The sequence below is a fragment of the Ptiloglossa arizonensis genome, chromosome 13 (genome assembly GCF_051014685.1).
Source record: "Ptiloglossa arizonensis isolate GNS036 chromosome 13, iyPtiAriz1_principal, whole genome shotgun sequence".
NCBI lineage: Eukaryota > Metazoa > Arthropoda > Insecta > Hymenoptera > Colletidae > Ptiloglossa > Ptiloglossa arizonensis.
The window spans coordinates 6,288,333-6,313,069 of NC_135060.1; the positions used below are offsets into that span (position 1 = coordinate 6,288,333).

Genomic DNA, 24,737 nt, shown 5'->3' on the forward strand with positions numbered 1-24,737 from the left:
TTTTCTACGGCCAATCTCACCGGGATTAACGGGACATTGTTTCGATTCGTTCCACGCGAACGAGAAATAACGCCTGCACCTTCTCTTCCGAAAGAAACCCAATACTCCGAGGATGCAACGCTAATTGCAACGCGTTCGACAGAGAAAACTACACCACTCTCTCTGTTCCTTGCTTGTACACCGTGCGTGACTCGTCACGATCGGCCTTTGACCGCGTTCTCTTTTTTTTTTCGGTGCTCGGGACTCGGGATGGAAAAAATCTAATGCCCCGTGGACCTGTACCGGTTCGAGAGCAAGGTGTTAAATACAGGAAGGACGAACTACGTGAACGGAACGAACGGAGAACCGTGACCACGAAGTCGAAGGACACGAAGGGTGAGTTTCAATTGAGAAGATCGATTTCGAACACGAAAGAGGAAACGAATGTTACACGAACGCGAGATAATCGCTACGGGTGAAATAACGAATGCAGAAATTTTAATAGCAAGTGGATAATTACTATTCCAACTTTGAAAGATTTGTTTCCGGTTCTTTGTCCGGAAATGCTGGAAATTTTGTAATTGAACATGCTTCGTTTTGTGAAAATCACACGAGAATACGTGATATTACACTTTGAATGATACAATTGGAAGTCGAGCAATTACGTGTGAAAAATATAAACCGATAACGTGTGATAATTGTTATTCGTACGAGGTATCGTTTTTGCGAGAATCGATTATAGACTTTGATACGGTAATAATTATCAATACTCTATCGACAATCAATATTAATTGATAAATTAGTTGATAACACCGCTGTCTAGAAGGACAAATTTATTGCAAACTGTGTAGAACCGAAAGAAAAAAGAATATTTCCTTTATTGTGCGAAACTTTATTACACATCCCTTGAAAGTCTATCAAATTGTATTATCGATAAATTTCTAAGTTACCACGACAAAAGGATCTATCGTGGATTAACATTTAAAACGTGTTAAGAATTTACAAACGTTTCCACGTTGTTCTAAATTGTGCTATTTTCGTTTAAAAAATCATGATTATTCTCTTGATAAAAATACCCATTGCACGTAATCGAAGGGCCCATAAAGTTCCATTGTACGTGAACGGAAAACTGGTTAAACGTTTGAAAAGTTGGAAATTCGGGTTAACGAGAGTTCCTGTGGTCTCGGTTTGGCAATACTTTCAACGCTTTAACAGTTACATAGGAATGTAAATGTTGAAGGTTTGAATTTTCCGAAACCACGCTAAACTTTGATCTCGCACGTTTAGTATTTGGACGTGTTACAATTTTTCAAATCGATTTTCTCAAAAACGAAGCTTCTCCGTTCTCTCGTACCACATTTCACGGGACACTACGCATTGCACACTTTGCGCAAAACATAAAGTAAATAAAGTACGATGATTAAACATAGGTCCTTTTCGAGCTTGCAAAATATTCTCTACGATTCTGGTAAAATATCATTCAATATTATCCGTAAAATGTTTCGTAAAGTGTAGCGATAAATTTAGCACGGAAAAATAGAAGAAAGAGGTTACAAACATTTATTCCGTTCGTTTCGACGATTCTCGGTTCAAACAGAGCTGGTATAACTGGAACCATTTGGAATCAGTTTGTACAGCATCTCATGCGTGACTTTGTTAGCGGTTCGTAAACAGCGTAGATTACATTTCGACTACGAGTCGACGAGGGCCAGGTCAGACAGAACAGACATATCCAAATGTACGTGTATTTGAATTAATTTACGAAACATTTGCTACAAAAATAAATTTGAAATCGAATCGATCTCTGAGTCTCTCTTGCTTGAAAATGATACTTGAAAATCGCTACGCGAAGTAATAATCCGAAGAGAATATTTTGTCAGCCGATGCACCATATACGTACGTACAACTTTCATTCTTCGTGTTCCTGAAAAAATTCTCCAATCTTGCCAATTGTTCCAGACGCGATAAATTAATGTTTCTTCTCTATTTTTTTTTTTTATTTATTTCCACCGTGCATAAATTCGCAATGATTCCCGAGCGTCATTGCGAGCTGTGATTTTGTTGCCATCCGTTAGATTTATCGGTCGATAAATTGCAGCTGCATTTAAATGTATCGTGCGAGACGCGTGGGAAATTCACGTGGAGACGATACGTCGCACGAAGCAGAGAAATGGAACGCTCCGGGATAGTAAATTCGACTCACTTTGGGATAACCGGAAGTTTTATCTCCTCTTCGATTCTCGTGCTCGCTCGCGAGCTTTACTCGGTGGCTGTATGTACTTACGATCGAAGAACGAAGTCTCGGAAAGATAAGGCGGTCGATTTCTCGCCGAGGCTGCAACACGATCCTCTCTGTACCGATGAAAACCTCCCCTTAACCGTTTTCCGTGCGTGTTACCTCGTTAGACTAATGCAGAAATTATGTATGCCCTCGGTTAACGTAGCGTGCGAGTATCCAATCGAAGAATCGCTCGGTATACCTCGATTGTTTTCAGGTGCACGGGATCTTGGAGGATGAAGAAACGAACGAGCAAGCTCGTGTGCACTCGATACGTATCTGTTGATAAATTAATGGCGGGTGAGGGTATCGAGACTGGATAAGAAACGAAACTCACGGATTTCCGGTTGTTTCTTATCTCTGTGCAGAGTGTTGGTAAACCGTGAGAAAAATAGGGGCGTGTACGATTCGTTTCGAGAAACGAAGAAGTTTTAACGAACGATTTAGAAAAATTGGTAAAAAAGTTGTCGTTTCGATACGTACGTAAGTAGTTCGTTGTGCAACACGTTATTCGACGAGAATTAATAATAAATGAAACGGATACGTTTCGTTGTGGATAATCGAATTCTTCTTTCTCGTTTTCTCCTCTTGTACTTTGTATCTCAACACGGTGTCGAATCTCACTTTCGTTTAATAAATTTCATCGGCCACGTTATTGCCACTCGAGTTTACACGTTTGTATATTTCTTAATTTTCTCAGCTTGCATCTTGTCTCGATCATCTTGTACACTTCATCTTGTTTCTCGATCGTTCCGAGCCTTTTATCATTTCGATTGTCCGATACACCCGTGGAACTTTTTAATCTTCTTAAGTTACAACTTGCTCCGGCCGCTCTTATATCGTCCAAACTTTTTAATCTTTCCAAGTTATCTGCCTCGTTTCGATCGTTCGGTAGATTCGTCGGACCGTTTCATCTCCCGAAGTTCAGTTTTGTTTCGATCGCGCGTCCCGTTCGCGAAACATTTTTCATTTTCCTAAATTGCATTCTACTTCGATCGTTGTATTCTCAAAGTAATCTCGGTTCTGCGAAGAACCGTCTCTCGATCTTCAATCTTTACGAATTTCGACCCACGGAGCGTTAAAAAATATTACGTATTTCTTTTTACCGAACGACGGTGAAATTTAACCACCGATAAATTATCAAGTTTCGCGAAAGTTGGGTAACGTCGATCGTACGATGCTCCTTCTGAATCGCGTTTCATTTCGATCGCATTATCGGTTCGTTCTTCAACTTTTTTCCGGTCTTTTTGCGTGGACTCGATCCATTCGACGTAATTTCGCGTGGATTTCAAGCGAAACGTCTGTATTACGATGACTCCGAGCGCGTATACGAAATTACAAGCACGTATGCGTGGAGAATATCGGGCGACGAAACGTGAAAGAGAACTGGCACGTACCGGCCTTAATTTGACGGGAATCGAGGAATTTCTACGGGTAATGCGAAGCAGCGGCTTCAGACATTCGGAGAAATTTTTCGCTCTAATTGCCACACAATTCATTTTTATTCCAGGAAAAGAGAAAAAGTTACACGTAATTACAATGCCCGTACCGTCGTTGTTAACACCGTACAATAAATTGTAATTCAACGGAGGACACGTACTTAAACGAAATTTATAATCGCAATTTGCAAAATAATTCGTTTGAATCGTTCGGAAAACTCTCCGGGAGATGGAATCGTTTGAGATTCTCGAATAATCGTAACGATCGGTAGCGTATAATTGGCAATCGGTAAAAAAAATGGTTAATATAAGGTCAGTTTGTAGAAGAATGTAAACGATTTTATAAGTTCTCGAGCGAAGCTGAATTTGCTAATTAAAATGAAATTTACAAATGCCGGGAAACACGGTGGAAAGAAAAACACTAGTGTTTCGTAGAGGCGTGTAAGTTGAAATTATCGTTGAATAATTAAAATGAATACAGATCGAGTTTTGCGCATTATACGCTGAAGAAGTGTAGCTGAATGTAGGGCAACGAGAGTTTCAGAGATTTTTAGAACAGAAGGCGTCTTTGGTACTCGTACGCACCAGCTTGAACAGACCTCCTCGAAGATCGAGGGTGCTTGTTAAATCGAAGTTGGAAGGAATTGTTGCAAAGACTTTCGAGGGCTCGACTTTTGATTAAAGATTCCAGATGGTATTCTCTTATTGCTGGAGACTGGAAACCGTAACAAAATAGTCAAGATAATTAAATACTTTGCGACCAATTTGTTACCGACCACTTTTATTTTACCATTCATTAAAATGTACTTTTCGTTCGATTTATTATCGTAACAAAATGTTTCGTTCGTACGACAAGAAGAATAGAAGAAAATTATTTACATTATGGTTTATTTTACATTATGGTATTTGGTGTGGTAAATATATTATTCGAGTTTGAATTTTGAAACGAAATAATTATATTTTTCGTCCATTTCGGAGTCTCTGGTCGTGCGAGGTTAGAGGTGTGATAATCTGCCACTGGTTGTGGTATAATTTTTCAGCGCGGAGTGTGGCGGAGCAAGAGCGGATGTTTCGCTGTTACGAGGAGAGAAAAGTCTTAATGAAAAAAGAAATTAACGTCGACCGTGACAAAGTTTGCAACGGCAAAGTTTAATTCTGTCAAAGGCGGGGGATTCAGATTCTGCGAGTGTTCCCGGAACGGGCAAAATTCTTAATATAAGGTAATCATAGTTTACCTCTGCGGCTAGAAACTCCCATCGAGTTTTAGGCGCCGATCTTATGAATTTTAATTTTAATATTAAATATTCAAAAGATGTTCGATGCTCGGGCACGGTTTGCCGGCCAATATTTAAATGCATTCGTCGGCGATGAAATGTTTGAAAGTTGCCGAATTAATTCCACGTAAATTTGTACCATTAACGTCGAGGCAAATTTACGGATTAAAAGAGAAATATCGAGTTGAGAAAAAATCCAAGAATTCTAACCAAATTTTTGCAACGTTCCTCGATCTCTTCGACTTCGATTCTGATCTCACGATTTCAGAAAATTTTTATACCGGTGGACGAATCGGGACAACGAAAATTTACACAATTACGCGTATTCGAGTTTACCTTGCACAATAGTCATCGATAATAACTGTGGGGATTAGCGCACGCTTAATCGTGCGTACATGTACACTAAATAGAACGACTATTGATCGACTATCAATATCGCTGAAAATCTTATCAATTGATAAAGAAAAATTGTTAAATATTTGTCCATCTGTATTTTCACCATGCTGGAGATATACGATGTTAACGATGGGAGATAATCTAGCAACAAGTTCTCCGAATGTGCCTTCTTCAATCTTTTTTCTCCTTCGATGTCCACGATTGTTTTTCAAATTTTTCATTCTTCACTTTCACTTTTCGATTCGTTTCATTCGACAATTTTTCAATCGTCATTTTTCGTTCCACTTCAATCGTTACTTTTTTCATTCCTAGTGATCGGTGTCCTAGTAACGAAGGTGTGGCATAAAAAATAGTATATATATACATTCGTATAAGCAACATGGGAAAATCTTATTTCGACTATAAAAAAAAGTAAGAGTTTACGCTACATTGGAAAATCTTACTTCGACTATAAAAAGAATATAAGTTCGAGCTACAGTGGAAAATTTTACTTCGACTATAAAAGAAAAAAAGAAAATAGGAGTGTAAGCTACGTTGGAAAATTTTACTTCGACTATAAAAACATAGGAGTTCACGCTACGTTAGAAAATCTCACCGCGACTGCAAAGAACAAAAATGCTTCGTTGAAAAATCCGTACTTCGACTGTATTTGCATATTCCTTGTACAGGTGGCCGTATAATCATCGGCGGTAATGTACACGGGTGTACCTTGAATAATCTCCTTCGATATTTCGGAAACGGTGAAAAGTTCTGTCTTGAAATTCTCCGTGTTTTTCTCGCGTTTATCGATACTGCTTCGATCGAGAGTCGCACTCCTTGTCCAATTTCAAATCGTCGAGCTTCCGCGAGATTCAGACCCGCGTTGGTCGCTCCAACGTTAGAAGAGCGTAGCAGCATCCAGATGGTCACGAGAGGAAAAAGATGCGCAAGAAACTTGTCAAGATTAGTGACACGCTTTGTGCACGTTTCTATCGCGGGTATCACGTACGTTCGGGGACGTGTTTGCAGCCAGGGAGCTTGTTCCCACGTTGGAAAGATGAAAAGCTAAAAAGCTACGTTACAAGCCCGGGACTCCCACGGCGAAATAAAAAACCGAGTTACGTGCGTGGCCAACGCGAACAGCCGCTTCGCGTACCCTCGACGAATACTCGGGGAACATTAGACCGATGGAACCGCGAACGTCTACGCGTCCGGGCTTTAAAAACGCGATTAAGCGAACGAGTTTCAAGAATCGACCAACAACGAGTCAAATGTTCGTTTCGCGAGACGAGAGACCACGAAAGAGAGCGACCTTTTCATTCGCACGGAGACGAATCTTCTAATCTCGTACGCTTCGAAAGTTTCACGATTTACAGGCTGTTTTTCTTTTCAATTTTTACCATTTCGATGTTCGTGCGTACGACGATGCAAAATGAGCTCAGTCTGACTTCGTTGCGACATTTTTACACATCAAACCCGTTGTTACGTTACTTAACGCGTCGGTTCGTTTTTTTTTTGAAATTACAGTCGATAATAACTCGCCGGTATGTATTTCGGCTAAATCGCTCAATTGTTAACTATTCTTTCGTCGAAATGCTCGGTAACAATTATTCCTTCGCTGTCGATAGTTCCAGTGTTAAATTATTTTGAATAATTAGCGATTGTTTTATACGAGAAGAAAGTACGTGTCCGATAATCGTTTCCGTAGAAGAAAGCAGTGATTTCGGATTTTTCTCGGGAAAAATCGATAGAAAATTTACGAAAGGACGTCTTTTTAATTCAATGTACCGAAATAACCGATAATTTAATCGAGAGAGCGGACAATCATCGAAACTAATACGGCGAACGACAAGAAACGATCGTAGGTACTTTCAATTTTCTTTCTTCGTTCGTATCGATTCATTTTGCATTGCGTCGGCCAATTGATTTTTATTAATAGTCAGGTTTTACAGCGCGTTCGAGTGAATCGCTTCTAAGAATACTCGCTATTGATTTCCAAGACTCGGACTACTTCTATCTTGGATACTGATATTAACCAGGACCTAATTTAATTTCCAGGTAGCCGAAGGATACTCCAACGCACTTACACAATTACCATTTCCCTTTCTTGATACGCGAGCAACGTTACTTGTCGTTGATACGTCGGTAATACGAATTTGAGAACAGTTTCTCGGAATCCCGGGCTGCGAAAATTAATAAAAGAAATCGAACACGGTCGTTGAATGGAACTGTATCGAAGAGGAATCGTAATTACACGTCGATATTTCAAAGGGTTGGACCGAACCACGAAATAAGAAAACGTTGAACGAGAAATTCGATTTCCAGGTACGATTTTTGCATCAAAACGAACGAATGAAAATTCACCACCGACAGTTTCATTTTCGGTACTTTTTCCAATTCGTCGCGACTTTAGAAACAAAATCTGGGTAAGGTGCATTCTTTTCTCGTAACGTAAATGCACTTTTTAAAAAATTGGCGTACAATTAGGAATCGGGTTCAAAAATTAATTATTTTAAAGATATCCAACTTTTCGTACGTAACTTGGCAAAATTGTGCGGTACTCTTCTTTGAAATTCAAACGCAACTGAAAAGTGAAATCAATCGTCTCGTACGATACAACTAAAAAATATACTTGCAGAAGAAAAAAAGGACAAAGTAACCATTTTTAATTTGGTAAGTGTTCCCTGTTCCAAAATGTTTAGACCCTCTTTTCGCGGATCGTATATCCTGCAACTCGTCCGAACGGAGTTGAAACGAACGAACGTTCTAAAGTGATCGATTCACGTCTGCGACTGAAACTGTTTTCATTTCGTACTGTATTTACGATTAAACTTCCGAACCTGTTCCTACGGACAACCGCAAGATCGAAGTCTAAGGACATCGAGCTATCGACGATACGACCAACCGGATTCGCCATTGTCGCTCGGAAGTTTTCCAAGATTCCCCGCGAAGTTCAAGTGAAGCGTTCAGTGGAAACGCTCCAGTAGCTATCTATTCTTCGATGAAACAGAGCGCGAATCGAAGAAAACTTTCCAAGTATCGAGCTGCGCTTTCGTCACCCCCGAGTTATCATCTTGCCCCCAAGATTACCCCTTGTCGCGGTAAAATTTCAATTTTTAATCGATTCGAGCCATCGCCCGTCTCGAACACCATAGCGTTCCATGCTTCGTGCGACTAATCGTCGAAATGTCGGATAAAATTGAATTAAACGCTTCGTAGGAAAAAATTCACTCTCGATCGCTCGTTTCAAATTTCTCGAGTGTCCTTTACGAACGCGAGAGAAAACATCTCGATAAACATTTCGTAAACAAAATTCACTCTCGGTCTCTCGTTTGAAATCTCTCGAATATTCTCAGAAACGCGAGAGAAAACATTTATGTAAACAAAATTCACTCTCGGTCTCCCGTTTCGAATTTCTCGAATATTCTCAAAAACGCGAGAGAGAACATTTTGTAAACAAAATTCACTCTCGGTCTCCCGTTTCGAATTTCTCGAATATTCTGAAAAACGTGAGAGAGAACATTTTGTAAACAAAATTCGCTCCGTCTCTCGTTTCGAATCTCTTAAATATTCTCAAGAACGCGAGAGAAAACATCTCGCTGAACGTTTCCCGAACAAAATTCGCTCTCGTTTCGAATTTCTTGAACGTTCTCAAGAACGCGATAGAGAACGTTTCGGCGAACATTTCGCGGACGAAATTCGCATTATCTAGTCTCTCGATTGCAATCTCGGAATTATCCCCAGGAACGTGGAAGAAAGAAACTATTAAAAAAAAAGAAGAAAACGAAGAAAGAATGAACGAAAAGGGGCCACGGACGCAACGATATCCCGAGCGATACTTTGCACGTCGCATACTTGCAATTGTAAACCGTGCGTTACGTATCGTGCAATCGTTGTTGCAATTTAACGCGAACCTTGGAACGTTTCTCGTCCGTGGTCCGCGCAAGACTTCGAATTGTATCGGTGGACGAAGGGTGAGAGGGTTGCTCGCAAAGAAGGGTGAAAATCCAACGAAACGATCGGAGAAAAAATTCGAGCGGTGGTGTAAGAGACTCTGCGAGACGAACGGAGAACAGCCGTGGGATATGACTGATCGATTCTACGGGTTAAGATCGTTCGACGGGGATGCACGTCGAGTCGAGAGCGACGCGAGCAGCTCTGGTGGATCTCTGATCGGCCAACGACGATCGGTGGAACTCGAGGAAGCGATCCTCCGTGTCGGGGAGCTCATCACTCGGTTGCACAGGGAAATTGTGCGGTGTCGGGACGACTGTCAGGGCGGATACGATTATTCAGGAGTAAGGCTGGAGAAATCGTATTTACTCACCGCGTTCCTGAGTGTCCATTCGATCGTCTGCCGCTGCTCTCCTCGTCCTCGTCGTCCTCGTCGTCCCTCGAGGTCGCCAGCGAGTGGGGAACAGAAGAGGGAGCACTGCTACCGGAATCGGGCCCCGGGCCCATTCTCGAACCGGAAGCACCGCTGCAGCCCGCCGAAGACGTCGACAGACCACCCCCTCCCTGGCCCTCCTCGTTCTCCGCACGATCCACCTAAAACAATACCGAGGTTTCGTTAAACGAATCACATTTCGTTTCATCACGGTCCACTATAGAGGTATCTTTTCGATGTGTTTTACGGTCCACTACAGAGCTATCTTTTCGATGTGTTTTACGGTCCACTACAGAGGTACATTTTCGATGCGTCTTACGGTCCGCTACAGAGGTATCTTTTCTCGTGTCCTATGGTTCGCTACAATCGGGCCATTTTAAGTAACAGGAGCAATGGTGTTTAACGGAAGCTGTACTTTGGTACGACAATCGTTTCTTCGCGGATGACGATCTAGAGGCGATTTCTCTTGCTCGACAGCGTCGTTGCGTTCCGCAAAATATCGGAGTACGGATCGATATTAGTCGACGAATATCTGTGTAACGTCAGTTTTCGAAAATAGGAGAAAATAGGTGGATGGAAGTTCGGAAAGTTAGAAATTGATTGGAAAGTTGGAACGAAGTTGGTTATCAATTTGTGTAGAGTGTTTGAAAATTGTAAGTACGAATTGACTTCTTAGCGGGCATTTAAATATTTTCATCCGACTACTGGGGTTACCTAAAAAAGAAGTGCGATAATAGGACGTTTGATTAATTGGAGGGGATTTAAAGCGAGGAATGCGAATTTCAGAGGAAACACGGAGAAATGGATTCCCATCGACGATCCCCGTACGAGAATATAAAATTTGTATCGCGTCGATCAGCTAATTGGTATAATCAACATTCGGTAGAGAGTAGCACAGCGTTAATCTATTCGTTCGGCTAACCGGTTTACCACGAAGCATCTATACAAACTATTGTAACTTCAATTGAGTTCTGTGTGTAGATGGGTTGTACACATTACTGAGTGTGGTTAACAGGCTAACTCGTTCCCCGGATAAAGTTCATTCGGTTACAAAATCCTGGTTTCTCTATACGGTAAATATAATTGAGTTTTCGTGTAAAAATCACGCTGCGATAAATTTCAATCGCTCTTTGATCATCGAAATAGATAACGACCATTTGAACGAGCACTTGCACCAAAAAAAAAAAAAAAAAAAAAAAAAAAACAGGTATACTTGGACAGTTTCTTACTTCGAGTATACGAATTTCGTTCCAACGAAAAACGATCATGTTCAAACGAAACAACGGAAGAGAAAAAATGGAGATACATTTGATACTCGTGAGTTCGCGTCCAGATGGATATTATTACCGACGGTCGTGTTTGCGCTCAACTTGTCCATTAATATCGACGCACTATTTTGCAAAATGTCGCGCGCGAATGGAAAGGCAATATGCATTTGAAAGCGCGCTGGTGCATGCAGTCTGTCAGCAATAATATCGCAATCTAAACGTCAGTTTTCTACGCTCGACGAACGAACAAAACGCTCTTTGTTCGCTTCCCGCGCACATCTCCAATTTGTCTCGTATTCTGCGCAACCGTGCTTACTAAATTAATTATTTCTAGCAGATGCTGATAATGGTCAGAAACTAAGAGAAACAGGTTGTTGTCTCGAGTTATAATGCGTTCACCTAATAGCCTTGCTTGTATTGGGTCAACGGGTTAAAGTAATATAATTGTTCTCTCTAACTATCGAGGAGAGCCAGTTTTCGGCGACGCGTCGTCGTTCCTCGAAGGACTCGTTAATGGCGACATTAACCAACGTGTACATTTTTCAAGCTAACGAATTCGAATTACGTTGGATTCCCGATGCGTATTGCACCAGATTTTTGTATCGTTCCAACTTCGTGGAGTAGTATTAATTTTGTTCTCGAATTGTAACGAACTTGGGAAACGAACACGTTTCGAGTTACTCATTGACTATCTTTTCGTTCAATTGTAGAGAATTTTTTCGTTTCGTGCGTAAACGATGATATTCAGGTATTTCTATTTGCGTATTTTGTCCGTTTTGTTAACCGATCGCGGAACTCTGTCCGATGTGATTGCGTCGAGAGTTCCGTACGAAACAGGAGCGATAACGTGACACAGCGTAGCGAGAAAAAAATATGGGAGGCATACTCTGACGCCCTGTAATATCGTTTCGAGTGCTCTTTGCGAACGAAGTGCAATGAACTGTGCTCGCGTGTAACGATGCGCTTCTAAGAGGCACTCCGCGTTAAAGGGCGAATTTAACGAGGCGCTCGATAGCTTCGGTTTCGAGAGAAGTCGTTAATTTAAGCGCGACAATTTTTATCCAAATCGCGCTGATTCGAATGTTTTCTCGTTGCTTCGCACGTGAACCGCAACGTGTAGTTCTCTGTAATGAAAAACGTGCTCGTAATTGAAAATTGGACGCCTCTGTTATTTGAATTTGACATAGCGAAGTTCGTTACGAATCGAAAACGTTCGATTTTACGACGAAATCGCTATCTCTAACGCGACGCAGTCTAAGGATGTTTTTTTATCCGAAATAAATAAATCGGTGTTCAAAATATCAAATTGTTTTTACGAATCGATTATTTGTCACGGAATGTATACGAAAGTACAAACGAGTGTTATTTTTAAATAATTGGCAGTGTGGCAGTTACCTCGACGTTATCACGTCAATTATTCGTATTTTCGTAAAAGGCAAGAACCAATAACTGTAGAAATTTTAGAGTCGTTCAACCGTGAAACGCTCATTAGACGTATAATTTTGTACCTGAACGTAATTACGCCTGTTTTGGCATGCATGTGTTTTAATGTGGAGTTGAATTATGTCACTGTGGCGCGTGGCGAATAAATAGAACAAACCAGTGGAAGCTACCGATGAATTATCAGTTGTGTTGTTGGCGTTGAGTCGTTACCGCAAATTAATCATTGCGTGACATTTCAAAGTTCAGGGAGCGCACCAGGCGCGACAAAGTGAATACAGTTAAATTATGAACAGCACTTTCCGGAATTGCGAGCAATATTTTTTAAATCAAGGAGAACGTTGCTCGTCTCGAAGGGACCAAGGTACTTACATCAATGGAGTGCGATTTTACCAAGGAAAATTTACTAACCTAATTTTCTACGACAAATATAATAGTAAATAATATTTAATATAAAAGTGTGTTTCATTATATGCAACGAACGATCTGCAAACAGTGTTAGAAACTGATACTATTGGAAGTATTCATTGATATTGACGAAGTATATATTTTTCCGTAGACGGGTAAAACTACTTTATTATATTTCACTTTTATTTCAAAAAGTAAAACGTTTGCGGAATATAATTTTTACCATATCTTTCGTAAACGTTTCCTTATTTTCGAATAAATTTTTTCCAAGTTAAAAATTCTCTATTTGAATCTCTAGGCTATTTTGTTTCTTATCAACGTGTTATTATCGTAACGGGAACCTTTCACTGTTGCAGAATCGATGTCGAAAGGAGGTATGAAAAAAATGACAAAAAAATACGGAATGTTTCGTAGAACGAGTATCGAGAATCGCGATACCGAGATTTCCCGAGTTTCGAATCGAAGTAGGATTACCGAGAGTTTCAGACGATAGATCAATCCGAAGAAAATCCGAGATTCAAAGGGCTCAAGAGACCGAAAGGATATGTTCCTTACTTGGAAAAGCTGGAAAAGTTTGCAAATCACCACCTGCGTTTTATACGTTTACAGACACAAGTAGAAAGCGATACGACTTTGAACCGTAAAACGAAATAATGATACTGGACATTAAAAAAGGTATCGGCAAATTATTCGTTATTCGAACGATGAATCGATTTACTTTCCAATCATTCAGAACTGTGTTTTGTTTATGGAAAACTTCTTCACGAGAAATTCGTGTCGGTGATTCATCGAAGAACTGTTCTCGAATTTTTCACGAGCGAGAAAACGATTGAATTGAAACGATACATCCGGAACATCGAGTTGACCGGTCGTTAATTACAGAATATATAATTAACCGTGCACAAATATAATTAACCTTTCGATATTCTTTATTACACGTTGAAAAGAATTGTCGAAATAATAAGAACCTTGGAACACTAAAACTCGGAAACCGAGGGACTGAGACTAAGACTCTGAGACCAAGACTACGAGAAACAGACCGTAATTAAGACTCCAAAACGAACGAAGACTCGAGACTCTGAGACCGAGATTAAGAACAATACTACGAGACTAAGACCCTGAGACCGATTCTGAGACTGGAACTTTCTCAGTTGGACGTGTGTTCGATATTTAAACGAACCGAAACCACGGATTCAAAAAATTTAAATTCTATGACGTAGAAATGTCAAATGAAAAGAAAAATGCTCAACAATAAGCAAATATTAATTACCAATTAATTGAATAATATCTATACAATGTAATATCATTTGATTTCAGACATCGAATGTCTGGAACATTGAACGAAAAATCGAACAGTCTGGAAACTCGAATTGTTGTAGATTTTTTAAACTGACCGAGTATTTCTTTTGGAAATTAACTCGGAAGTTATTTGTAATACCTTTTAGATTTCGACCCGGAATAAATATGAATTCGTAAACGTTTGCCGTTGTTTACAAGTAAACCGAGCGAGAAACATATGTACATACGGAGCTCGTTGAAAATTCCAATGCACTTGCACGATATACTTTCCGCTTCTACTTGTCTTTTCCCTTGTGCTCCCTTTTCCCATTCTCTTCGACTTTTTTAACGTTCGCGTACGCAGCACGGAACTCTTTGCGTATCGTTTTATTCTTCCACGGATACCTCTCGTAAATCTTCGTACAGGCGAAACGAAAGCTTCGTTCAGGTTAGCGGCGAATTTCGCTGGAAAATCATCGCTATTGTTTCCATCGACAATAGTAAGTACCGATATCGCCTCCGGGAAATCTTCGTTGCCTGAATGTTTTCTTTTCAAGCGTACGATTATCGAAACGCTGAATCGTATACAGGTCGAGTTATTGATATACACAAAGTTCGCTTTTACGCGCCGTATAGGTGCCTATCCGCTTGTTTTCTTTCCTCGTGCAATATTTTGTGCACCTGAAATTCTTCCAGCATCAATGGACTGCGCAACAATAACGTTTATTAAAATGCTCCGGTAGAACATCGTTCGAAAAAGCTTCCATTATAACCGAGTCGAGCACCGAAATAGGATAGAAAAATAATACGTTTATCGTTTATTCCTTGCAATAGAAACGTTGAATGAATTTCGAGACGAAGGAGTTAAATATAGAGGTCCATTGAAATTTTTTCGATCGTATTGTTCACGCATAATAGTCGATCGAAGCATCGTAGTATTAAAACGCAGCTTGCACCTTTTTTTTTTCTTACGACGAAAGGAACTGGGAATATTTCATTCGGCTCGAAGATGAAGCGTAAAAGCGATTTAAACGAAAGAAACGGTAGAAAGAATGAAAAGTTTATAATATTCGAGTCTTCTTTCTTTTTCTCAGGACCTCGAAATATTGTAGTTCGCGCTGTATAGTTCGCTTTCAAGTTCGATACACGGGCTAAAGATATGCATAGAGTTTCGGCGTGTTCGAGTTTCCAAATTAGATCCACCTTTTTGGGAATGTACGAATCCTTTATATACGGTGTCGCAAGATTCTTGCACGGATGATCTCGAGAAGAAGCACCGTACTTATGAAAATGTATCAAAGTTTGCGCTCGTACGACACTAGACAGGAAGAAAAGTTAAAGTGGATCATCGCAATGGAAAAATGAACGATAAAGGATCTTCTCGGAGAGTGGATGTAGCGAGTACATATGTAAATTTTAAACAATCGATAAATACGTTCTTGCGTTCGATTTTTCGGCGATGATCCGTAATAACGAGTATTTCCGTAAAATTTTGTAATTTCCAAGGAACACAAACGACGACGAAATTGGACGCAACGGTCCTTAGATTCGAGTACGACTTTCGTGCACTTCTCTCGAAACGATCCGATTTCGAGAGGTCTCTCCAATTGGTCGTCTGCTTACGTACGCGACACGATTCGAAAGAATTTTCCAATCCAGTTAAATTTCTATTTCCACGTGATTCGTAATTGGCGAATTATTTTCCGCAGTTATTTCGTTCGACCGATATTATCCGCTAATTTGTACAAAACGAATCGTACAAAGTCGTATAAAACGAATCGTTCGGTTAATCGCTCGCAAATCTTTTTTTCTTACTTTTTTTACAACCCTTAAATTTTCTTGCAACTATAAAAACATTTAGATAGGTTTTGCGTAGGTGTTTCCCGTAAAGGTGTCTAGAAAAAGGCTTCTAAAGGGGGTTAAAAGCAGTGTTCGCATCCACGCTAATTTACAGTCTACTAGAGCGAGGATGTCATCATTCGTTAGTTTTCTATCTGTCGTTTATTTACCTGAAAATAATCTATTGCTCGGTTGTGCTCGTTGGGGACCAGCCTGTACACTTTACGTGTACATTAAGTGGATCAAAGATCGTACTTCAAACGTATAGATATTATGTACTTGCACGTTTTACATATTTCGAGGAATAAGTAACTGAAATTATCTGAAAGGAATTCTCTGGACTGGAAAGTCAAGCAGTGGTCCGACGAATCTCAAGCAAGTGTACACAAAATTCTCAATATCGCAGAGTCTGAATCTCGTTCTGAATGGTAATCTACTGAATCCGTTCTTTCGGGTAGCCAATTATTTTCTTCGCGAGAGTGGACGCCAACGAAAAGCAATACTGCCAGGTGAAAAGCCTTTTATGTTACTGTTTTAGCATACTTCTTGTGAAAATTTCGACTAACATTTCATCCCGTTTCATCGTCGTACACTATTGTGTTCGTATAAGTCGATTCGAAAACAAACGAACACTTTTCAAAATTTATTGTCTCGTCGGTACGCTTATTCTACAAGGAATTTACATGCACGAGGATCGATTAAACTGCAAAAAAATACGAGAATTCTGTAAAAAATTGCTTCGGAATAATAGCGTTAAAATGCAAATGCACGTGTATATTAAACTTCGTTACCGAGCGATAAATTGCAAGTGTTCGATTATTTTTTAATCGTTCCGCATATTGAGTAATTTGATACGTTTCGAAGAGGTATACATTCTAATTAAAACGAAGGATAAAAAACGCGCAAAAGCGAACAAAAGAATAAATTTCGTATTTAATCAAACGTATCTATTTGTTATCGATTAACGATCACCCTTCGGGTCATTTTACGAAATAATTTTAGAGAGAAAAGAAAATTAACGCGGCTTTACCGGCGAATACACGCAGTACCCGGAGTCGATTAAAATCCACGAGAAAGCTGCTCAACTGCTGTTTTGTTTTTACGCAGCAGTATATGTATATGTTAATTGAAAAATCTCTACTGAAATTTGTATCAATTTTTTTGCTTCTTTCCGCGAGAGATTCATCCCTTGTTTCCGAATCGTTGTGCGTACGTTTGTTTTAATTTGCTGCCTGGAACGAGTGGTTAATAACGTTCTCTACTGTATCGAACGTTTTTATTAAACGTCGATGCGGCAACGTATTTAGAAGGCGATGTCGTTGTACAGCGATACAATATGAACCACGTTTGAACATAGCTTTCGCGTTAATTTCCATATTCTCGCGTAGCCCCCGTTTCCTCTTACTGCACTTCACTTTACCATTAGTAGTATATATGCAACACTTTGAAGACCGGTTGCTTAGGTCACTGGCTTCGCTCGATTTAGAGTGGATCGTGCTTAATATCTTTTTTCGTAAATACGTTACTACTTCTGAAAAAAAAAGAAGTAACAGATTGAAAAAATATTTTAAACGATTTCTTAAAAACGACGTATCGAATAAATACGATTCAAATGATATTCTCGGTGCAATTGCACTTCTGCTGCAGAAAATGCAAATTCTCCGTGCAATGCCACTTCTTGTGAATGAAAGTAACAAAGATGCCCCTAGGAAGTAGCAATTGATGCAATGTTGAGGTAACAAGTATAGGTTGCACGTGTCTACAAACGAAAGATTTTCACGTCTGCGGCATCCGGTCGCAAATTGGCATTAAAGTTGGCCAGAATGACTCTCCGGTTACCTCGTAGCCTAGAATAAAAGCGGCCCTCGAGATGATACGATTTCGAGGGACCACTGGATTACATTTTATGCACACACACACGCGGGGATATATTCGTTAGAAAACGAACAGTTTTTAGCCTCCCGGCGAAAGAAGCATTAAAACTGCGAGCCATTGTTCGTTGCTAGGCGCGCTATTTGTCTCTGCCGAGCACGACGAAAGATTTTCAGACCAATTTTTCAAATTCGTTTTTCTTGCGCGGTTACCAGCTTATCTTTGCGAAATTATAATTCTTCGAGGGTAACGGGCAAAAATTTCATTGAAAAACATCGATAACGTTTCGTGAACTCTGACCAAGCTTATCGATTGTTCGATACTCGAGACAGTTTTCAACTCGAGTGACGGTTTTCAACTTTTTACGAACTAGATCACAGAAGTTTCAGCCGCCTGAACTTCCGGTGTAAACCATATCCAATTGGAAAAGGGTTCTAACGTTTTGCTAGAATCGTAGCTAAGTTTCGCGAGATCCGAACAAAAACTTTTTTAGAAAGATGTTTAAGACACACTCGTGTCTTAAAAATTCTTAAGTGTATTCCAACTTTTAAAGAATACGTGTTATTTATCGGCATCGTAGCAAGTAATAATAGTAGTTTCGTTGGTAATGTTCGTTTTCTGACTACAAAATCAACTTTGTACATCTTACGTTATATTCGTATCTATTATTCTACATGCAATTGCTCATCTAATATAATTCCTTACCTAATTGCTTATACTAATCTTCTTAAGTATTTAACATTGATTCGATTCGATTCTGTACTTATTTTCTCTCTTTTTTTCACGTTCTCTATTCTTCTGAATTATTTCTTATCTTCCCATTTTTTCCACCATTTACCATTTTCTGTAACCTTGTATTAGTATATTTTGTCCTATCACCCTCTTTTATTTAATGTTACAATATACTGTATTTTTAACCATATTGCACACTCCGTCTCTTATTCTCGCGAAATCAATATTTGTTCTATTCTTCGAAATTTTCGCATCTTGCTCTAACCGTCGATGTTTATTTTTCATTTATACATCTCAAATATTTGTTCATCCTTCTACTTTACAAAACTTGTATATTTTACATTTTATGAAGCACGAGTGTACATTTCAATGAAAAGAGTCAATTTGCATAATAATTTACCGTATTACTTAATTGTAATCGCATAACGATAAATGTAACCCGATTGATACATAGAATATCGTATCGATTACCAATTATACAAAAGATTTGACAAATAATATTGATTTTTCAATTATTCGTTTTCATATATTTAACGTTACCTCGATAAGTATAAATTTCCATTCGCGCCAGGATAATGCATTAATAAAAGAGTTTCTTGTTCTGGAACACCGATTCGTCCGTACTATCGGGAAGTAATAGGGATGTAAAGGCTTCTTATCAATGCAGTTCGCTACTTAATCGACTTGGAGCTTTATGCTCAAAGAATTCAGGGTAATTTCTTGCATTTGGGTTAATTTCATTCAACTCGTGACGCTTCATTACTACTCTTTCTCGTCGGAATCGTATCGATTAAACGAAACAATTTTTTTATTCGACCGTTTATTTTATCGCGTGTTCGCAACATCGAATATTTTTTACTCGTAATTTTAATTTCATTTATCGCGTTACCAAGCCGCGTGACGAAAAATTTGATCGATTTTCATCACGTTTTGGAAGTAGGTCGTAAACAATTTTCCGTTTTCTAACTTTCGTGGAAATTTGACTGCGTTTCACCACGCTCGGCGAGCATTCGAATAAAACGCGAACCGTTGTATCGATTTCGACACGCGATATCCTGTTTACCCGCTTCTTTGCCCCCCGTTGTATTAATTTTAAAATACACTTTTGATTCGAGATATTCTCGACCACTTTGTTTCCACCTAGACAAGTTTCAACTTTCCAGAACTTCCGTATTACGAACGATTTGAAACACTTTATAGCAGTTTTCCAGCAACAAAAATAACACTTTTCCAAGCAAACAACCATTTGTATCCACGAAATGGGATACGCGAATTTCATTTCGTAGAAGCTGAGTAAGAAGTTCTACGTGCAGACCTTACGAATTTAAAACCCACCGAAGAAAAAAAAAAAATAACACAATCGTACACCCCCGGTACCGTAAACAAAAATATACTTTCAGAAACATTTAAGTCATCCCGAATTGGATTTCACGAGTTTTCATTTAGACGTTCTTTCCACGAAAGTCTCTAATTACTCTTTCGAAGTTCTTCGCGTGTCCAATTTTTCCAGTTGAACGAACTTCTCCTGGATAAGCCCATTACGTATTAAAATGGGTTATCTTGTAGATTCGAAGACGTTGCGGGAAGCTTTACAGAGGATAGTCTATACGTTCTTGAGAATTGGATTTAAGATATTTTGGAAGCTATTCAACTTCGTACCGACGAAGTGAGTCGTCAACGTGTCCCATTTTGTACGGAGCAACGGAAACGAATATTAAAAAGAAAGATGTAACAATTCAAAGAGTTATTTCGCTCTTGTAAACACTCGAGACACGTACGAGCAAAACGTAAGAAAATTTCTCTGATGATATCGAGCGATGGTAATCGAGAAAACTTATTAACAGTCTTTGACACCGATCTCTGTATATCCGTTACACGTAAAATAATTCTAGAGTCGCGTTAAACTTACCCGATAATTGTTTTTAAATTATCTCATTTCTATATTCGAGTACAAATAGTCGTAAATATGAAATAACAACGAAGCGACAATGTCACGTAACGTTCTCTACGATACGTTATAGAAAAATTGACGAAATAAGATTTTCCAAATACCGTTACGTAAATTTAGTCACTCGTATTCTCGCGAACGGTACAGATGAGCAAGTTTCTGGTCGCGCGTTCGTCATCGTGAAAGGGTTAAGGAAAGAAAGGGGTGGCTACAAAGGAAACGCGGTCATCTCGATAGATTCACCGGAAGAAACGCTTATTAAGGTGGTAAGTTTTCGTCGGTGCTATATTTCATTACTCGAGGCTTTACCATCGACTCATCTCGCTCGAGTACCGACTTCGTCGCGGCATTTATCGATTCGAGGCTCGTTCTCTCTGCTTTAAAACGCATCGAAATCTCACCGTGTAATTTCACTGTACGTTCGATTCCGCATTCGACCGGTGAATCCGGATCGTGCATAGAATCCGTTAAACAGAAATGAACCAGAGGATCGACGAACGCAATGATTTGTCGTACGATCGGTTGTACGCGGTTGCGTAACCATGGTCGAGAGCACTGTCCGAACGATAACTGTCGAGAGTATAGCTTGGTTTTGTTGGATGACCGTATGGTTGTATCGTAAAACATTGCAGCGCTGTAGGTTCGATGAACGACAGATTGAACGATCTGGTGGTACAGCGATCGTATCGGAACATCTATGCACGATTTCAGCTTCGAAACAGAAACGAGTGGAAGAACTTTTAAAAACGATCGTTAACGTTACGGACTACAAAAATGTACACCCCTCGAGACTCCGATTCCTTTTTCTCGTTTCTTTTATCAATCTTCCAGGAATTTTTTTCCATATACGAAGCTCCGTACGGTTTTTTAAAAAAAATTGTACCGCAAAGGAACTCCAATCCCCTTTGGTTTATGCAATAAAGTCGCGAACAACGAAGCGTGTGACGTTGACACATTGATTGTCCGAATGAAAAAAAATATATACGATTTCGTTGCGCTCGCTCGCACGTGTTCCACGAGATCGTTAACGAACCGAAACATAGGATTTCATGCACGTACGCATCTCAGATTAAATTTTTTATACAATGACACAGTGGATGAGATTCGTAGTTCGCATTCGTTGCGTGCAACAGATGTTAAAAAATGCTAGCGATAGCGTTTTTTTGACAAATTTGACGTCACTATTCGGAGCACTTTGCCGCGTTTTTAACGTTTCCACTTTCTGCAGATTTATAGGAATTTATTTCAAGTTAACTACCGATATACTGCGAAAATAATTCGAATAATGGAAATAATTTGGTTTTCTAACGAATTAAAAGGAAGAAGCTATTTTCTCAGCCGTGTACACGTTATTACGGTTCATTTAATGGATCATTATTCGACGTTTAACACTCGCTCATTTTTAAAGATGGAAGTTTTATATGTGCGAGAAATCGTTTAGTGTAATTTATATCGCTGATAATCTATGGATGGAAAATTGGCAATTATGTCGTTAATGATGGACGAGCAGTTAGTTCGAAGGAACGAGTGTTCTCATTGCTAAGTCCGTTTGAACGGTCTAAATTTTTCACGGAATTTAACTGATCCCAGTCATCAGAAATCCGTGTCGAAGTTCGTGAATGCCAACCGAGTTTCCAGCAACGTCCTACTTTCCCTCGACTCGAAATTCGCAAGTAGGTTAACTATGGTTCCGAAACTTTCGCGTTTACGTACATCCACGAAACAAAGCGACGATTTAAAGAAAACCGAATTAGGCAGTAACGCGGCTATCTGCTCCTTGAAACTAAGGCCAAAATGGTAAAGAAAAACGCGTTAAAAAGCGAGAAACAGCAAACAACATTCATAAGACTTGAAATTCGCCGCACAAAAGGAATTTAACACGGAAAAGAACAGGGATCCACCTACGCGTGATAATTGTGATAATTTTTACGATCGAGTTGCAAAAAGCTGTTTAGGTGTGCAGTCGCGTTAAAGTTCGACGTACAGATAATTTTCGAACGATAATTTCTTCGATCGAATCACAATCGCGTCATTTGGTCGGAGAATTTAAAAAATACAAGTTTTTTCACAAAGGAAGACTTAAAAAAATAGATAACGATAAGCGTACAACAGTTAATATTACTTCCAAGTGTGTTATTCCTTATTCTCGACTTCTCGTCCCTGCGAGAAATATTTTTATCAAAATTTCAAAAGCGATCCAAGGTTCGTCGAAACCTTGATGAAAATTTGCATCGAACTGTGCGGTATAACTTTCGGAGTAAAAATCTTGAAACAAAGGACGAACGGTTCTCGTAAAAAGAAACTTTTTTGCATCCGCCACCGCGTCAAGTTTCACGCGTTCGTACGTCATTTAACATCAGCAGGAAGAGCGTAAAAAGTTCGAGTCTGTTACGAGGCGTTTGTTTAGAGACGACTGATTTTTACCTTTTTTACTCGATTCGCTTTCGTCGCCGGCGTGGCTGCGTGCACGCGATTTCCGAACTAAAACTCTCGTCGCAAATATTTTCGTTAACGCCATTCGACGTTGACGATCGACGCCGAGTGCACCGACCAACGAAAGAATTGTGCAAATATTTTTCGAAAGAATCTCGATGGAATCTTCACGGTTTATTCGTTTCCTGGATTTCGATCGCGGAAATATGTGTAACGAAGCGGAATTTATTTTAAATAATTCTTCGAGACGGAAAATCGAAGTTACCGTACGTAGCGAATTAACGTCAATTCGATAAAAAAATTCCTGCGAATGAAAACGAAATATTTCTTTGTTCGGTAAATGTATAAATTTTGTCACATCGATTCGATGTTTTAGAATCGGTACGTTATTCAAATTTTGATTGCCAAATATCACGCCGTTAAAAATGCATCCTAGGTGCATCGTGCATGCACCGCCACACTCGAAGGAATAAAATTTTCTCAATTGATACAACTCTAACTAGAATTACTTCTCGCGGATTTATAATCGACATTTAATACCACCACCTTTATGACAATAATCCGTATACATCGGAGTATCTCCGTAATATTTTTCTACGACAATTGGTTGTCGTGAAAGTACAATTATTATGGTACCATTCCCTGAAATCAGTTAGCGAACGAGTGTTTTCATCCGTAACGCGGTCTTCTCGTAGACAGAGCTCGTGAAATTGAATTGGGTCAGAAATAAACGTTCCAAGGGTGAGCAACGAAATTACACATCCGCGTTGAGGTCCTGTGTAAGTTGTTAATGTTAATAAAGATCTCTGATTGTTCGCGTATTTTAGCTCGCATAATCGTTCCAAGCAAAACGAGGATATCTCGTTTGGTCTGCACGCGTTCCATTATTACATGTGGTACCTAACCGCAGTTTACAAACCACTGTAAATGAGCAATTAACATTGTCTTGCTTGAATGCATATGCGGCTACGTTTTCGGATAAACGCCTAGCAACGTACCGAATCGCCCTAAACGACCCAAAAATATGAAATTTGGGCGAACGTAATGTTCGTAATTGTTCCCGTTGTGTTAAAATACCAGGTGACTGTAATGTAAAATCACTTGCACGGTTTTATTTCGAGTTAAATCTCTCAGAGGTCTCGAGAAACGTTTCTTACGCATTGTTATTAATAAGAATTTGCGAAGAGAAAACTGCTGAAACTATCAGGAATTTAAATAATTTTATATTTTTCTCTGCAGTTACACGTGTGCATCAAGAATACACGTAGCCTGTACGTCCTAGAAACTTTTGAATTTTATCGACAGCGATGAAAATATTTCTACAAGTTTAATATATTTATAATATTTACCAGCATCGTTATCGATAGACCATCCCTATTCGTTCGCTGTTTCCTTTTAAACCGAGAGCACGGTAATTTTCGAAATTAATTTGGCACGTGAGTTCAACAAATTTGCACGTGCAACCATACGCTCGAAAAAGTAGCCAAAATGCGTTCTCTAAATATATTTCTCTTATAATTATTTATACGCAGACGAAACAACAGTGGAAGTGGTTCAAACATTTCCTCGATCACATCTGTTCCATGAATATTAAAAAGGCCCTCGCGCCATTTTATTTTGCTCCCAGTGCTGCGCAACTTGAAAATTAAACTCGGTATAAAAAAATATCAAACTCCACGCGAACGTTGGATAGCGTTAGTATAGGGAATTTAATTCAAAACGAACGAACGCGACACGTACGTTCCCCGATTATAAAAATTTTTTAATAATTTTTTAAATTGACGTTG

General features: G+C 39.4%; 1 protein-coding gene across 4 annotated transcripts in view; it reads right to left on the bottom strand.

Moving 5' to 3' along the window:
- The window catches only part of LOC143153603 (uncharacterized), a 192,440-nt gene that overhangs the window by 64,030 nt on the left and 103,673 nt on the right, over window positions 1–24,737 (bottom strand). For all 4 annotated transcript variants that reach the window (XM_076325001.1, XM_076325000.1, XM_076325002.1 and 1 more), the window contains one exon: window positions 9,673–9,893. In XM_076325001.1, the coding sequence (XP_076181116.1) occupies window positions 9,673–9,893 (221 nt within the window). The remainder of the gene's footprint in view (window positions 1–9,672; window positions 9,894–24,737) is intronic.